The sequence below is a fragment of the Schistocerca nitens genome, chromosome 4, assembly GCF_023898315.1.
Source record: "Schistocerca nitens isolate TAMUIC-IGC-003100 chromosome 4, iqSchNite1.1, whole genome shotgun sequence".
Taxonomy (NCBI): Eukaryota; Metazoa; Arthropoda; class Insecta; order Orthoptera; family Acrididae; genus Schistocerca; species Schistocerca nitens.
In genome coordinates this window covers 753,297,058-753,315,668 of record NC_064617.1, presented here as the reverse complement: position 1 = coordinate 753,315,668, position 18,611 = coordinate 753,297,058, and the positions used below count along the sequence as shown (strand labels likewise).

The window sequence follows — 18,611 nt, the reverse complement described above, 5'->3', positions numbered from 1 at the left end:
GTATTTTCTAAGTGTTCCTTGCTTGAAATTGTACATCTCTGGATTGTATACCTGTTTCTGCAATCTCTCTTGTATACTGTTGTTGTTGTTGTTGTGGTCTTCAGTCCTGAGACTGGTTTGATGCAGCTCTCCATGCTAATCTATCCTGTGCAAGCTCCTTCATCTCCCAGTACCTACTGCAACCTACATCCTTCTGAATCTGCTTAGTGTATTCATCTCTTCGTCTCCCTCTATGATTTTTACCCTCCACGCTGCCCTCCAATGCTAAATTTGTGATCCCTTGATGCCTCAGGACATGTCCTACCAACCGATCCCTTCTTCTAGTCATGCCACAAACTTCTCTTCTCCCCAATCCTATTCAATATCTCCTCATTAGATACGTGATCTACCCATCTAATCTTCAACATTCTTCTGTAGCACCACATTTCGAAAGCTTCTATGCTCTTCTTGTCCAAACCATTTATTGTCCATGTTTCACTTCCATATATGGCTACACTCCATACAAATACTTTCAGAAACGACTTCCTGACACTTAAATCTATACTCGATGTTAACAAATTTCTCTTCTTCAGAAACGCTTTCCTTCCCATTGCCAGTCTACATTTTATATCCTCTCTACTTCTACCATCATCAGTTATTTTGCTCCCCAAATAGCAAAACTCCTTTACTACTTTAAGTATCTCATTTCCTAATCTAATTCCCTCAGCATCACCCGACTTAATTAGACTACATTCGATTATCCTCGTTTTACTTTCGTTGATGTTCATCTCATATCCTCCTTTCAAGACACTGTCCATTCCGTTCAACTGCTCTTCCAAGTCCTTTGCTGTCTCTGACAGAATTACAATGTCATCGGCGAACCTCAAAGTTTTTATTTCTTCTCCCTGGATTTTAATACCTACTCCGAATTTTTCTTTTGTTTCCTTTACTGCTTGCTCAATATAAAGATTGAATAACATCAGGGAGAGGCTAAAACCCTGTCTCACTCCCTTCCCAACCACTGCTTCCCTTCCATGCACATCAACTCTTATAACTGCCATCTGGTTTCTGTACAAATTGTAAATAGTCTTTTGCTCCCTGTATTTTACCCCTGCCACCTTCAGAATTTGAAAGAGAGTATTCCAATCAACATTGTCAAAAGCTTTCTCTAAGTCTACAAATGCTAGAAACGTAGGTTTGCCTTTCTTTAATCTTTCTTCTAAGATAAGTCGTAAGGTCAGTATTGCCTCAGGTGTTCCAACATTTCTACGGAATCCAAACTGATCTTCCCCGAGGTCGGCTTCTACCAGTTTTTCCATTAGTCTGTAAATAATTCGTGTTAGTATTTTGTTGCTGTGGCTTATTAAACTGATAGTTCGGTAATTTTCACATCTGTCAACACCTGCTTTCTTTGGGATTGGAATTATTATATTCTTCTTGAAGTCTGAGGGTATTTCGCCTGTCTCGCACATCTTGCTCACCAGATGGTAGAGTTTTGTCAGGACTGGCTCTCCCAAGGCCGTCAGTAGTTCTAATGGAATGCTGTCTACTCCCGGGGCCTCGTTTTGTCTTAGGTCTTTCAGTGCTCTGTCAAACTCTTCACACAGTATCGTATCTCCCATTTCCTCTTCATCTACATCCTCTTCCATTTCCATAATACTGTCCTCAAGTACATCGTCCTTGTATAGACCCTCTATATACTCCTTCTACCTTTCTGCTTTCCCCTCTTTGCTTAGAACTGGGTTTCCATCTGAGCTCTTGATATTCATACAAGTGGTTCTCTTTTCTCCAAAGGTCTCTTTAATTTTCCTGTAGGCTGTATCTATCTTACCCCTAGTGAGATAAGCCTCTACATCCTTACATTTGTCCACTAGCCATGCCTGCTTAGCCATTTTGAAATTCCTGTCGATCTCATTTTTGTGACGTTTGTATTCCTTTTTGCCTGCTTCATTTACTGCCTTATTATATTTTCTCCTTTCATCAATTAAATTCAATATTCTGTTAACCAAGGATTTCTACTAGCCCTCATCTTTTTACCTACTTGATCCTATGCTGCCTTCACTACTTCATCCCTTATGCTGGCCCTGAAACTCTGTACAACCTCTAGTTTAGTCAGTTTATCCAGGTCCCATCTCCTTAAATTCCCACCTTTTTGCAATTTCTTCAGTTTTAATCTACAAATCATAACCAATAGATAGTGGTCAGAGTCCACATCTGCCCCTGGAAATGTTCTACAATTTAAAACCTGGTTCCTAAATCTCTGTCTTACCATTATATAATCTATCTGATGCCTTTTAGTGTCTCCAGGATTCTTCCACGTATACAACCTTCTTTCATGATTCTGAACCAAGTGTTAGCTATGATTGAGTTATGCTCTGTGCAAAATTCTACCAGACGGCTTCCTCTTTCATTTCTTAGCCGCAATCCATATTCACCTACCATGTTTCCTTCTCTCCCTTTTCCTACTGTCGAATTCCAGTTACCCATGATTATTAAATTTTTGTCTCCCTTCACTACCTGGATAATTTCTTTTATCTCATCATACATTTCTTCAATTTCTTCGTCATCTGCAGAGCTAGTTGGCATATAAACTTGTACTACTGTAGTAGGCATGCGCTTCGTGTCTTCCTTGGCCACTATAATACGTTCACTATGCTGTTTGTAGTAGTTTACCCGCACTACTATTTTTTTTATTCATTATTAAACCTACTCCTGCATTACCTCTATTTGATTTTTTATTTATAACCCTGTATTCACCTGCCCAGAAGTCTTGTTCCTCCTGCCACCGAACTTCACTAATTCCCACTATATCTAACTTTAACCTATCCATTTCCCTTTTTAAATTTTCTAGCCTACCTGCCCGATTAAGGGATCTGACAATGCTCCGATCCGTAGAGTGCCAGTTTTCTTTCTCCTGATATACTAGCTGACCAAAATTTGGCCAAAAATTGTTGTTTGAACTCACAAAAAGAATGACAGTTCTCTGCAACTTCAGATGCCCATAATGCAGCATCTCCGGTAATATATGAGATGACAAACTGTATCTTATGCCTCTCCTGCCAAGATGCAGGTAACACATTCTTAAAACTTTTTATAAATATTACTGGATGACATGATTTTTCCTCTTCGGAAAATACTTGAAATTGTCTATGTTTCAGTAACGACTCTTCCTGTTTCAGTGTGGTCAGAGTGTGTGCTTCATTGCGGACAATTATTGGGTTATTTTTACCTGTATTTGCTGCATATGGGCTGACAGTTACACTGTTTGCTAGTGGGTTTCCGCACGCGCCTCGATTTGAAGCATAATTTTCGCCCTGCTGTGCGTTACATGAACAACTGCAACAGGGACTAGGTGCGGCACAGTTCATGACTCTATTATCATAGTCATTCACTGGCTTTTCTGTAATCTCGGGTCTTACGGGTTCGTGGTTCATGGAGGTACCTTGCCGACTCTTGTGTTCAACATGGTCAAGCATTATAACCTTCACTTCAGCTTCTACCTTTCGCTCAATAGTTAAAGAGATTTCCTCGATGCCCTTGGTTACTTGCTTAACTTTGGCATCGAGGGATTCCTGCACTTCTTTGACCTCTGATACCTCTCCAGCCAAAGTATTTACTTTATTGGGTAATTCCTGTAAATTTTTCTTCACTTCCAATACCTCAGATTCAACCTTTCCTATCTTGCTATTAAAATGTTCTAATACGCATTGATCCCTATCATCAAGAGCACGATTCAGTTTTTGTAACAACACTTGTTCGTGTTTGACTAACCACTCGTCGACTGTGGCGATTAGGCTAGTCCCAACTTTTTCGAAAAACTCATTCTGGCGCTGGATATCCTCCTCACGCTCTCTTTTCCTCTGCTGTTCCATTAATTCCTGTTCTTTCTTTCTTTGCTGTTCCATTAATTCTAATTTCTGGAATAGCTGTGCAAGCATATCGCTTGGATTTGCAAAGTCGACCTATGCGCGAACACTTTCGTCTGCTTTCTCGCAGTTGATTTCTCTCGTGGTCTCGACATTCTCTTGTCCACCCAGCGATTGTGTACTCGGTTGAGAAATGTCAATCTGCAACACTACACTATCATGTGGGATCGTAGCTTGTTCATTTACATTAGCTCCCGACCCTCCTGCCAATGATCCAGGAATATTCTCTAATTGGTCATTACTTTCATAATTCTCATCCTCCACACGGTTACGTCTAGTATTTGGTCTAACCATGTTGCTAGCTGATACTAATCAGTTCACACACAAAATTCAGACTGTAACTACTCAACACTGCCTACACTAATAGTGACAATTGAAAAGCTAGAAGAAAGCTACATGTACAGATTGTTTTAATTGCATGCGCCCAGGTGCTACTGACTAGTTTTAATTAGAAACCTGGCCACGAGCATTCGGTTCCTTGCCTTACAGTCTATGTCAGATGTAAGAAACAGCATTGGTCTGTGATCACTCATTCGGTTTCTATCAGCTTGCCGTAGTTCCCATGTGTATGGTACATGAAACGGAAACGTTTTATGCATTAATTACAATTCACTATTTCTGGTGTACAGACAGGTAATCAATTACAACAATGGAGATAGGTCGTAGGATTCCAGTTTCGATTTCGGCCCCACTAGTAAGTGTTCAGTGAATTCAGTTATTGGTGGATATGCACCGAGCTGTTTAAACACAAAAAAATATACTGATAAGAATTCTTTAAATATTCAATCATAGATGCTGCAGAACACTTACTACCGGCACTGAGTGTAATGTAATAAAATAAAATATGAGCCGTGACTTATACAAAAAAAGAAACACACATTAATGCAATGGCTCAGCATAAAAGAGAAATACCTAATGTAGGAATATTATTAACAGTGTAATACATTGTTTAATTTAGCCTGACGTGTATAAGCACTCAGTAAACTAGCTCAGTTCTCAGGGTAGTTACGTAATCGTCGATACATCGTGGTTTCGTCTCGATTCCCCAATATAAGATAACAAGAGTAGCATCTACAAATGAAATCTTATAATGGAACTGGAATCCTGTGACCAGACCTTTTCTGCTGGGATGTTATCTCGTTATATAAAGAAAATCTGTAAATAAAATTATTAAATTATTAGTAGCTGCCTCCAGTCTCGTGGGATCTGAAATAAAGTTAGTTGTCCTAACCGACGGCACATCTTGTAGATGAGCTGCAAGAAAAATGTTAAAGATGTTTCTAAGATGGCGCCTAACAATGAAAATTCTTTGTTAAGGTCCATATCTACTTAAGACAATAAAGGTATCAGATTTACAATAGATTGACCACATACACAAATTCTTTTGACAAAATAACCATTATATTTTTCGGGTTTTAAGTACAACTTACATTATCAGCTGGTACAGCAAGATGAGCTTCACACAAGAATGTCCTCTTAGGTCCGAATCCAAGCAGATAAGATAAGCAAATGACAAAGGAAAGATAGCTCATGCATAGAAGCGCAAGAGTCCGTGGAATAACGTGTCCATTGTAGTTCTGTCTCTTCTTCTTTGGCGTACTTGTCGATTATTTATAAAATTTATCATAATATTTAGTTTACATTTTTTTAAAACCCAATTCCACCCAGGAGATACAGTACAATTCCAATGACATCAAGAACGTGTAGTCATGAGGGTGTCTTTCTTATTGATCACTCTGGCCTCCAGCACTCAAACATAACTATGAGACAAAGATGTATGTTTACTGCTAGAACAGTTTCCAAAGATTTCACCTTAGCAATTAGTTCTGCATTGACATATAAAGTTTAGTTCATTGCTTATACATGTCTTAGTTCGGTGTAGCTCGGAGAAATCTGCTTTCTGCTGCTGCTGCTGCTGAAATCATCGTCCCAGCCCATTTCATCTGCAAACTGAATCTAGCTACGTTAATTCCATGAAATAATCCAGGTACCAAGTCGTTTTATAGTGGTTTGTTAATGACAAGCTGCACAACTTCTCCTTGGTGGGAGGCCCTCCATATGACAGGTTACGTGGTCACCAAAACCATAGTATAACAACTAAAGTATTACACTGACGTGTGACACAGCAGTTACATGTGTGAACTGTCTCCAACTGAGCATTTTCTGAGCCTTCTGTTCCCCCCATTTATATGTTGATATCTATGAAGTTATCAAAACTATTGTGTAAATTAAAAAAAAAATAACAATTAAAAGATCAAATTATTATGAATAACTATACATAAAACATTTTGTATTTTATGCCCAATCTGGCATATACAATATAAAAGATTCTTACATAAGATATACATCACATTATACAAAATAGTGAAAAACAGCAATGCCAACCTAATTTTTTTTACAATTATGGCTTAATTAGTGAATGCAAAATAATGCTAGCATATATTGGATGAAAACAACATACAAGTAAACAAATGAAATAACAAATTTTATGAAATGTAATGTATTACGAGGTTATTTTGGAAAGTAAAGATACATCGTACGCCAGAGGAACAGAAGAGTTTTGGCAAGCAAGTTGGCAACATTGGTGTTAACCTTGAACTGTTAGCTTTCGCCTCGTGGTCGTTCAGCAGTTGAACGTTGCTTCTGGTTGGAGTAGATCGTGTTTAAAATGGCTGCGCCGATTGAGAACCCCGCCAAATGCGAAGTGCGCTCCTTCATACATTTTCTTCATGCAAAAGGTCAGCGACCAGCGGATGTTCACAAAGAAATTGTTTCTGTTTATGGGAACATTATGAATTGACAAAATGTAACGAAATGGTGTCGTCATTTCTCTGAAGATAGGACTGATGTTCATGACAAAAAAAGAACAGGTCGGCCATCTGTGATCTCTGATGCCCTTCTTCGGAGAATGGAGGAAGCAATTCATGCAAATAGACGTCTCACATTGAACGAATTGCATCAGATCATACCGGACGTGTCAATGACAACTCTTTATGACGTTGTGACTGCCAAGTTAGGGTACAGGAAATTGTGTGTGCGCTGGGTTCCAAAACTGTTAATGGAAGAACACAAAAAGAAAATGATGGGCTTCGCACTCGACTTCCTCACATGCTATGCTGAAGCAGGTGATGGGTTCCTTGATCACATTGTGACAAGTGACAAGATGTGGGTTTATCACCATACACCTGAATCCAAGCAACAATCAATGCAATGGTGCCATTCGAATTCACCAAAAGCCAAGAAATGCAAAACATCGATTTCAGCAAAGAAAATCATGACTTCTGTTTTTTAGGACAGACAAGGCATTCTTCTGTTGGAATTTATGCCTCCTGGAATGACAATTAATGCTGCTGCATATTGCCAGACTTTGAAACGTCTTTGAAGGGTAATACAAAACAAATGCAGGGGAATGCTGACAAGTGGAGTCCGCTTGCTTCATGACCTCGCTCGGCCTCACACAGCCGTCGTAACCAAAGCACTACTCAAACAATTCAAATGGGACGTATTGGACCATCCGCCATACAGCCCAGACCTTGCGCCCACTGACTTCCGTGTCTTCCGTTACCTTAAGTCACATCTTGGTGGAAAATCATTCCACGATGATGAAGAGATCAAAGATGAAGTTGAAATGTGGTTCCAACAACAGGCGGGAACCTTCTATGACTGTGGGATACAAAAGCTTGTGCATCGACTTAACAAATGTTTGGATAACGGGGGTGATTAGTCGAAAAATAACAAATAATCCGTTTAATAAGATGTAACTGACGTTTTCTAAATAAATGTTCTATTTAAGGACTGCGAGCCATTGTATCACTACTTTTCGAAATGCCCTCGTATATGAAATCACTTATTTTGTGCAGGTATATTAGACACAATTGGAATTATGAAACTTTCTATAAATTACCTCTTCAGGGAGTATTTTATTAGGATATTGAAAAAGGAATGAAAAACAAGGGGTTGTTTTATTTCAACTAGCGCATAAAGAAACAATATGATAGTACATAAATGATTAGTCAGTACACATAATTTCCTTGAAATAAGAGTTCCTTGGCAACTAGTCCATGATGGTACGAGTCATAAATCCTTGAACCAATAGATGAGTATTTCCTTCGTTCCCTCAGAAGCGAAGGAAGCAGCACCCAGCGTAGTTAGGCCAGCAATACGTAATGTTTTACTCCTATTTTGAATGTTTTCTCACTTCTCTACCTAAGGAAGAAATGAGCTCCCATAAGTGATAAAAGCCTATCTATAAATAAATGAAGTATAAATGTATCATATGCTTGTTTTCTACCACAATAATGTGTTATGTAATTAATTTGCATCTGTGCTGTGAACAAAGATAAGTTAAAACTAACAAACAAACTGTAGTAACAGAAACCAGTTAATGTAAACTTTATGACGTTTTAAAACTTAAGAAATTTATGTTCATAGTATAAGCGATGCATAGAAAGTCAGACATAGGTATAATTATCCTGTTATATATTGTTGTAACTCAATGGTTGGTTGGTTGGTTTGGGGAAGGAGACCAGACAGCGAGGTCATCGGTCTCATCGGATTAGGGAAGGATGGGGAAGGAAGTCGGCCGTGCCCTTTGAAAGGAACCATCCCGGCATTTGCCTGGAGCGATTTAGGGAAATCACGGAAAACCTAAATCAGGATGGCCGGACGCGGGATTGAACCGTCGTCCTCCCGAATGCGAGTCCAGTGTCTAACCACTGCGCCACCTCGCTCGGTCTTGTAACTCAATAATTGTATGAATTTTCATTGGAAACCAAACGCCATGTATATGAGTGAACTTTAAAAACAAGAAATTTATACAATGTTTTGGACGACAACATGACTCTTTCCACAAAGTGGATGGCGAAGTGTGGTGACATTAACACACGTGTGCTAGGAAGTAATCTCTGAGTATTGTCTCACACCACACCTGATACATTAATAAGGGAACTATAGTTGTTCGAGCCAGTACTTACCTCGTCGACAGATGCTGTTGTCCAGGGTTCTCTATGCTGAAAATGCAAGTACGATGGGTAATAATGATGTCTGGGCTGTAAGAATGGAGATCTGCCACAGCGTCAGATTTTGAACAACAAGCACACTCACCACATCCAGAATGAAGACAAATGCCATGGCAATTCTTTAATATGTAATGTTGTTGTTGTTGTAGTCTTCAGTCCTGAGACTGGTTTGATGCAGCTCTCCATGCTACTCTATCCTGTGCAAGCTTCTTCATCTCCCAGTACTTACTGCAACCTACATCGTTCTGAATCTGCTTAGTGTATTCATCTCTTGGTCTCCCTCTACGATTTTTACCCTCCACGCTGCCCTCCAATGCTAAATTTGTTATCCCTTGATGCCTCAAAACATGTCCTACCAACAGATCCCTTCTTCTAGTCAAGTTGTGCCACAAACTTCTCTTCTCCCCAATCCTATTCAATACCTCCTCATTAGTTACATGATCTACCCAGCTTATCTTCAGCATTCTTCTGTAGCACCACATTTCGAAAGCTTCTATGCTCTTCTTGTCCAAACTGGTTATCGTTCATGTTTCACTTCCATAAATGGCTACACTCCATACAAATACTTTCAGAAACGACTCCATGACACTTAAATCTACACTCGATGTTAACAAATTTCTCTTCTTCAGAAACGATTTTCTTGCCATTGCCAATCTACATTTTATATCCTCTCTACTTCGACCATCATCAGTTATTTTACTCCCTAAATAGCAAAACTCCTTTACTACTTTAAGTGTCTCATTTCCTAATCTAATCCCCTCAGTATCACCCGATTTAATTTGACTACATTCCATTATCCTCGTTTTGCTTTTGTTGATGTTCATCTTATATCCTCCTTTCAAGACACTGTCCATTCCGTTCAACTGCTCTTCCAAGTCCTTTGCTGTCTCTGACAGAATTACAATGTCATCGGCGAACCTCAAAGTTTTTACTTCTTCTCCATGAATTTTAATACCTACTCCGAATTTTTCTTTTGTTTCCTTTACTGCTTGCTCAATATACAGATTAAATAACATCGGGGAGAGACTACAACCCTGTCTCACTCCTTTCCCAGCCACTGCTTCCCTTTCATGCCCCTCGACTCTTATAACTGCCATCTGGTTTCTGTACAAATTGTAAATAGCCTTTCGCTCCCTGTATTTTACCCGTCAACTTCAGAATTTGAAAGAGAGTATTCCAGTTAACGTTGTCAAAAGCTTACTCTAAGTCTACAAATGCTAGAAACGTAGGTTTGCCTTTTCTTAATCTTTCTTCTAAGATAAGTCGTAAGGTTAGTATTGCCTCACGTGTTCCAACATTTCTACGGAATCCAAACTGATCTTCCCCGAGGTCCGCTTCTACCAGTTTTTCCATTCGTCTGTAAAGAATTCGTGTTAGTATTTTGCAGCTGTGACTTATTAAACTGATAGTTCGGTAATTTTCACATCTGTCAACACCTGCTTTCTTTGGGATTGGAATTATTATATTCTTCTTGAAGTCTGTGGGTATTTCGCCTGTCTCATACATCTTGCTCACCAGATGGTAGAGTTTTGTCAGGACTGGCTCTCCCAAAGCTGTCAGTAGTTCTAATGGAATGTTGTCTACTCCCGGGGCCTTGTTTCGACTCAGGTCTTTCAGTGCTCTGCCAAACTCTTCACACAGTATCGTATCTCCCATTTCATCTTCATCTACATCCTCTTCCATTTCCATAATATTGTCTTCAAGTACATCGCCCTTGTATAAACGCTCTATATACTCCTTCCACCTTTCTGCCTTCCCTTCTTTGCTTAGAACTGGGTTGCCATCTGAGCTCTTGATATTCATCATACAAGTGGTTCTCTTCTCTCCAAAGGTCTCTTTAATTTTCCTGTAGGCAATATCTATCTTACCCCTAGTGAGACAACCCTCTACATCCTTACATTTGTCCTCTAGCCATCCCTGCTTAGCCATTTTGCAGTTCCTGTCGATCTCATTTTTGAGACGTTTGTATTCCTTTTTGCCTGCTTCATTTACCGCATTTTTATATTTTCTCCTTTCATCAATTAAATTCAATATTTCTTCTGTTACCCAAGGATTTCTATTAGCCCTCGTATTTTTACCTACTTGATCCTATGCTGCCTTCACTACTTCATCCCTCAGAGCTACCCATTCTTCTTCTACTGTATTTCTTTCCCCCATTCCTGTCAATTGTTACCTTATGCTCTCCCTGAAACTCTCTACAACCTCTGGTTCTTTCAGTTTATCCAGGTCCCATCTCATTAAATTCCCACCTCTTTGCAGTTTCAATCTGCAGCTCATAACCAATAGATTGTGGTCAGAATCCACATCTGCCCCTGGAAATGTCTTACAATTTAAAACCTGGTTCCTAAATCTCTCTCTTACCATTATATAATCTATCTGATACCTTTTAGTATCTCCAGGATTCTTCCAGGTATACAACCTTCTTTTATGATTCTTGAACCAAGTGTTAGCTATGATTAAGTTATGCTCTGTGCAAAATTCTACAAGGCGGCTTCCTCTTTCATTTCTTCCCCCCAATCCATATTCACCTACTATGTTTCCTTCTCTCCCTTTTCCTACTGATGAATTCCAGTCACCCATGACTATTAAATTTCCGTCTCCCTTCACTACCTGAATAATTTCTTTTATCTCGTCATACATTTCATCAATTTCTTCATCATCTGCAGAGGTAGTTGTCATATAAACTTGTACTACTGTGGTAGGCATGGGCTTTGCGTCTATCTTGGCCACAATAATGCGTTCACTATGCTGTTTGTAGTAGCTAACCCGCACTCCTATTTTTTTTATTCATTATTAAACCTACTCCTGCATTACCCCTATTTGATTTTGTATTTATAACCCTGTAATCACCTGACCAAAAGTCTTGTTCCTCCTGCCACCGAACTTCACTAATTCCCACTATATCTAACTTTAACCTATCCATTTCCCTTTTTAAATTTTCTAACCTACCTGCCCAATTAAGGGATCTGACATACCACGCTCCGATCCGTAGAACGCCAGTTTTCTTTCTCCTGATAACGACGTCCTCTTGAGTAGTCCCCGCCCGGAGATCCGAATGGGGGACTATTTTACCTCCGGAATATTTTACCCAAGAGGACGCCATCATCATTTAATCATACAGTAAAGCTGCATGTCCTCGGGAAAAATTACAGCTGTAGTTTCCCCTTGCTTTCAGCCGTTCGCAGTACCAGCACAGCAAGGCCGTTTTGGTTAGTGTTACAAGGCCAGATCAGTCAATCATCCAGACTGTTGCCCCTGCAACTACTGAAAAGGCTGCTGCCCCTCTTCAGGAACCACATGTTTGTCTGGCCTCTCAACAGATACCCCTCCGTTGTGGTTGCACCTACGGTACGGCCATCTGTATCGCTGAGGCACGCAAGCCTCCCCACCAACGGCAAGGTCCATGGTTCATGGGCGGGTAATATGTAATACTCAGGTGAAAGTGTAACTCTCAATGTGAAATTAACACTATGAAATAAGTGCACACACGTACACTGGTAGCAACTAGCATGTTGACCATTAGCGGCTCGTGCTTAGCTGCCAAACCTGTTAGTGCACAGGCGCAAAACCCGGCAGTGAGGCCGCTGCAAACTGAACATTACTGTCAGCACGCTAAATGCAAATATGTAATTAACTATCGTATTATGTATATATTTTTTTAATTTCTTGTAGAACTCTAACATACATAGGATAAGCTGACATATCCATTCCATTAAATAAAAGAGAAGTTTACAAATACAGGGCATCGACCCCTGTCGACAAATGTAAATATAAGTTATGTACGTGCAAAAACACTGCATGTCTCCATACTATGTCAATGTACAGTGTGGGGGCAATTGTGTAGATACATGGTGAAAGACCCCCCTGATATGGTTAAGTTAAAATTTATTAAAAAATGAAGCAGCGATAATGACAGAATCGAAAACCAGCCAAAAGTGTCAGCAAAGACATTAACTATGAATGAACAAACACCATCATTCACTTCTTTGTGCATAATTCTGTCTCACTCTCTCATATGTGGAAGCATGGTTAAGATTTTTTTTTTCGGAGTATGACGTGCTATGAGTGTTTTGTATTATTTGTGAGTCTGAATAAGAGAAGATTTAGTAACCGTATTAAGTATTTTTACTGAAGTGAAGTAGAGCCAAGTTGGGAGGAATTTCCTTCACATTTTGTATCACCTTGAGAGGCACCGGTGTTCCCTGGAGTTGGCTGCCTGCATCTACAATTGAAATGTAGGAAAGGAAGTCCACGGTCATATTTTTGCAAGATTAACAAGAAGGAGAAGCTTTCAGAAGACAACAAATATAATTAGAATATATATAGTGATGGACACAAGAAAAAAAGAAAAGACGCAAGGTAAAGTGAATGAACAATAGCACAATTTCGTACACACAAAAATATTTAATAATAACGCAACTGTACTATCCTTTAATTTTTCCATTTTAATTATATATATCCATTTTTTATTATTATAATACAGCTAATATCTTCTGTTTAGTCCCGCTTCGGTCAAAAACAGGTTTCAATCAACAAATTTAAACATTGGGTGCTGCTACTTTCAAACTGTACAAGTAGTTTGTCCAGTATTTCTTCAGCATTACTGCACGCCATCACGAGTCGAGCAACTGGTCTGCTTAGCACACTTTGTATCAAACTTGTTGCTTTCTCACCATCCTTTTGCCATTCTGCATACACTGCCTGTTAATTAATAATAAGATTTCTGCATTTGCGGCCTCAGGTGCTACTCTCAATGTTAGTATTGGCTCTTGTATCTATGTGAAATGTGGACAATAAGCAGTTAAGACAAGGTGAGGATAGAAACTTTAGAAGTACACCACTACAGAAGAACCTTGAAGATTAGATGGGTAAGATTGTTTAACTAATGAGGTGTTACTGAATCAAACTGAGGAGAAAAGAAACTTATGGCACAACCGAATCAGTCGATAGGACACTTCTGGAGGCATCAAGGAATAATCAGTTTGTTAATGGATGGAAGTGTGGATTGGAAGGTGGGGGGATGAAGGGACTGTAGAGAGAGACCTAGGCATGAACTCATTATGCTGGTTGAAATGGGTGAAGGCTGCAGTGGTTGTTGAGAGCTGAGGTGGCTAGCACAGGATAAACTAGTGTGAAGAGCTGCATTACACAGTCTTTGGTCTGAAGGTAACAACAACAACAGGGAAGGAAGGGAGGAGGGAAGAAAGATTAGGTTTTATGCTTTATCAGTGATGAGTTCATTACAGACAGAGTGTAAGTTCAAGTTCAAGGAGTATGTATGGAATCTTTTTTATGAACTATGAAATACTGATTAAAGCCATAGAAATTGCATAAAGGTAGGGAAATTAAGCAGGCTGGACCTTTACAAGGTCTGTTCAAAAAATTCCAGAACATTTGTAATTTCACGCCAATGGTGTGTTGGAGTGAAATGCGGTTGGCATCCCTGCACACGCCTTTGTTTAATGCATTTGTATGTCTGTTAGTCATTTGTCAGAGCTGTATTGAGTAGAACATTGTTTTGCAGAGTTCGTAAATTTCAAGATGGCAGTGTTAGAGAAGCAATGTGTCTGTATTAAATTTTGCGTGGAATTCAAGAAAACCTTTACAGAGAGACACCAAATGATGTGGGTTGCCTACTGTGATGAGTGTTTAAGCTATACTTGGTGTTACAAATGGTTCACGCGGTTTAAAAATGACCAGATGAAAGTTAAAGATCGACTGTCATTCAGGACACCCTTCGACATCAACTGGTGATGCTCATGTCAGGAATGTCAACGAAATTGTGCCTGCCAATAGAAGACTGACTGTCCGAGAGATTGCAAAAGAATGTAACATTTTGGTTGGGTCCTGTCACGAAATCCTGACACAGTATCTTGGAATGCATTGTGTTGCTGTCAAGTTCATCCCACAGCCCTGAGTCATAAGACCAGAAAGACCTTTTGACCTTTGCCTCACAATCTGTGAACAGCTTTTGGATTGTGCAAATGAGAACGTTGTGTTCCTTAAGAGAACCATAACTGGCGATGAAATGTGGGTCTATGGTTATTAGTTGAGACCAAGGTTCAGTCTTCACAATGGATCAGAAAAGGTTCTCAAAGAACAAAAAAGGCTTGTCAAATGTCAAAGCCATGCTGATAGTTTTCTTTGATGTTGAAGGATTAATTTATCATGAATTCGTACATTAGGGACCAACTGTTAACCAATGGTACTATAAGGACATCTTGCAAGGCCTGCGAGAAAATGAGGGAAGGAAATGTCCTGAAATGTGGCAAGACAATTCAAGGCTCTTGTGTCACGATAGTACACCTGCACTTTCATTCCTGATGGTGGGCGGCTATTGCTAAAAAAACAAAATCAATGAGCTGCCACATCCTCCGTACTCTCCACACCTGGCCCCTGCGGACTTTGTTTTAGTTCCAAAGTTGAAAACCCCGTTGAAAGGATAAAGATTGCAATGATAGACGAGATAAAAGAAAATTTGCAGACAGCGCTTTGCACAATCCAGCAAGAGGCATATCAAGACTGATTCCAGAAGTGAAAACAGCATTGTGACTGGTGTATCAATTGTGGAGGAGAGTGTTTTGAATGAGACCATGCACAATAAGTAAAAGGTAAGTGTAGAAAGATTTTGTGGCCATATTTCAAGATTTTTTTGAACAGGCCTGGTATATGTTGAAACAACCATAAGTTGCTGAGTTTTTCTAAAGTAGCATTAGGTAACAACTGACTGAAGTAAGTGCAGGAAATACAATAAAAAATGAACAGGAAGCTTTGAGAGATGAATAGTGAAGGCAGCAGAGGAACAACAAGGCAAAAGGCGAGGCCCAGTAAGAATTCTTGGGTAACACATGACATACTAAATATAACTGATGAAAGGAGAAAATATAAAAATGCAACAATCAACACAGGCAAAAGGGAATATACACCTAAAAATGTGAGTGCCTGACACTGCACAACTACAAAGCACAAATGTGTAGAGGAGAGATGCAAAGCTGTTGAAACATGCAGAACTGTAGGTATGGTAAATGCCACATACAGGAGGGGGAGGAGGAGATTAGTGTTTAACGTCCCGTCGACAACGAGGTCATTAGAGACAGAGCGCAAGCTCGGATGAGAGGATGGGGAAGGAAATCGGCCGTGCCCTTTCAAAGGAACCATCCCGCCACATACAGGAAGATTACAAAAGCTTAGGAGAGAAGATGAGCAGCTGCAAGAACACCGAGAATTAAGCGGCAGTTACCACCAAGAAAAAAGGGATGGCTGAAAAATGGAAGGAATATACAGAAGGGCTCAATTAAGAAAGCAACTTGAAGACAATAGTATGGAAAGGAAAGAGGAAGTGTACGAAGATGAAATGGGAGAGACAAATGCGGGAAGTATTCATCAGACTACTCAAAGACTTGAAACTATGTACATGGAGTACACAATATCTCTTGGTATTATTAAGGTCCTTGGGAGGACCAACCACTACAAAACTGTTCCGTGTGGTATAAGAATATATGAGACAGATGAATACCTTCAGACTTCAAGAAAAATGTGATAACATCAGCAGTTTGTCATCAAAGAATTTACTTAATTATTCAAGTTTGCTGGACTCATGACTAAGTTCCAAGAGCTCAGAATTTTTTGTTTATTTTTACTGAGAGGTTGCTCCCCACCCCCCACCCTCTCTCTCTCTCTCTCTCTCTCTCTCTCTCTCTCTCTCCTCTGAATGAGATGGAGAAGATATTGACTGGTTGTGTTTACCTGGTTGCGGAGTTACACTCATTTTTCATACTTGCATGTATGTATATGCACCTTCACCACAACATGTCTGCCCACAGAGGAGTTTGGTAGTTCAGTGGTTTCTTTTTTAACTGTGCTATCGGTATGGATAAATAAAACAAAGGAGTAATTAGTACTTCAAATCTGTCAACATCCTGGGATGGGAATTATGGATCAATAAGACAACTAAAGTGCAGTAAGAAGAGAGAATTTCATAAATAATTTTTATTTAAAATGTTATATTTGTTAAATGTAAAATACCATTATCTTCCCAAAACTAAAAAAAGCATTTGTAAAATTATTAGTAAATACTAATCAGACAAACCATCACTGCACAGCACATAAAATACTATGGCCCAGCTATTTATGTTAATTACATCAGTCAAAAGATTCAGATGAACTATCATCACTGTCAACATTCATTGCTTTGGTTATTATATGTTTTGGGATGGTTTCTCCCTTCAGAAGTGCTGTATATATGTCATTTACAGCCTGATTTTCTGTTGTGGTATGAATAAAAGATAATTTTGTTTTCTTTGCATCTTTCTTTTCGACAGCTCTGTCATTTTTTGTCTTCTGTTGATGAACGTATCGCAGAACTTCACCACTGAAAAGTAAGAAAATGATTATAACAATAGCTATGTGCCTAACAATAACTTTTGTAACATAATAATATGTAACGCCTCAGGTTTGTTTTATGCAGCATTTCAAAGATAAAGCTAAAAAAATTAAAGTTCCCTAAAATACAATACTATATGTGAAGATATAGCAACAATTTTTTTGAGATTCTTATGTGACAATACCTCCCCAACAGCAGATGAAACATTCAGTAGCACACAAAAACCACAAAACGCACTGTAAATGTGAGGGAACCCAGACAGCTATTTTAATTACAATAAGTAGTTGACAGCTTTTGTACTTTTTCTCAACAGACTATTCTAAAATAGCTATAGAATAAAAATTTCCATGTTAGCTTGGCTCATATATGAATACGTTACTTAAATCTGTTTTAACCAGTCCTGTTCCGCTAAGTGCATCCTTTGCTATAATATTAGAAATATATACAGCTGTAAATGTAAGGCTGAATCTATACTGGAATGTTGTTATTGTGTAGCATAATACAATATGATGACTATATAAGTTATAATTTCACTTTCAAAAGATACCTTCTTACCAGTCTCACTAAACAATAAAATGATTGCTAATGGTTGCAGCATATCATTTACTGTGATGTTACAATATCATTTTTACAGAACTATTCAAGATACGAAATGAACTAAAACGTTCGCAAACAATGTTAGACAAGAAACTAAAAAATAGAAGTAGATGGGGCGTTAGTCTATAACTTATCTTCAGTAGGAGAAATTCCAGGTGTTTCAAAAGACATTTAAAACTGAAACAAAGTTTTCCATCTCAGCAGTGCTTGGAGTTTTGCCTCCTCAAGTTAAGTAATGGCAATCAATTCGGTCTCCTTGTAATTTTAGCTTCCTCAAATGAATTTTTCTTTTCATACAATGAGCTAAAAGTTTAACAGTGGATGAGGCATCCAAACATAATATTTACACCTTATTTTTATATTTTCTTTAATATTATTTAATTTTTACACTTTATTTATTTCATTTGTCAGTTTATTTTATATTTCTGTATCAGCTTTTACCTTTCATCGCCTTCTTTCATATCTGACAGTGCTTACTGATGTACAGTACTACCTTTGCTCTCCTACAATCAGTCAGCTTTTTCCTTTGCTTTGCCATCCATTCTTCTCATAATCATTGGCTCCTTCTTAGTCTGGGGAATAGCACTGCCTGAAGTTAAGTATTAACCAAACCATCTGTGTCTTTTAGATTGTAACAAAGTTTAGATTTTATGGTATTACAAATTTTTGAATGGAATTATTATTTTTATAGAGCACTTGTACCATGTG

The 18,611-nt window shown here is 38.8% G+C and overlaps 1 protein-coding gene across 4 annotated transcripts in view; it reads right to left on the bottom strand.

The window, feature by feature from the left end:
• Positions 1-16,954: 16,954 nt before the first annotated feature.
• Positions 16,955-18,611, bottom strand: part of LOC126253029 (uncharacterized) — a 344,974-nt gene continuing 343,317 nt past the window's right edge. For all 4 annotated transcript variants that reach the window (XM_049954093.1, XM_049954094.1, XM_049954095.1 and 1 more), the window contains one exon: positions 16,955-17,294. In XM_049954093.1, the coding sequence (XP_049810050.1) occupies positions 17,066-17,294 (229 nt within the window). In that variant the 3' untranslated portion in view covers positions 16,955-17,065. The remainder of the gene's footprint in view (positions 17,295-18,611) is intronic.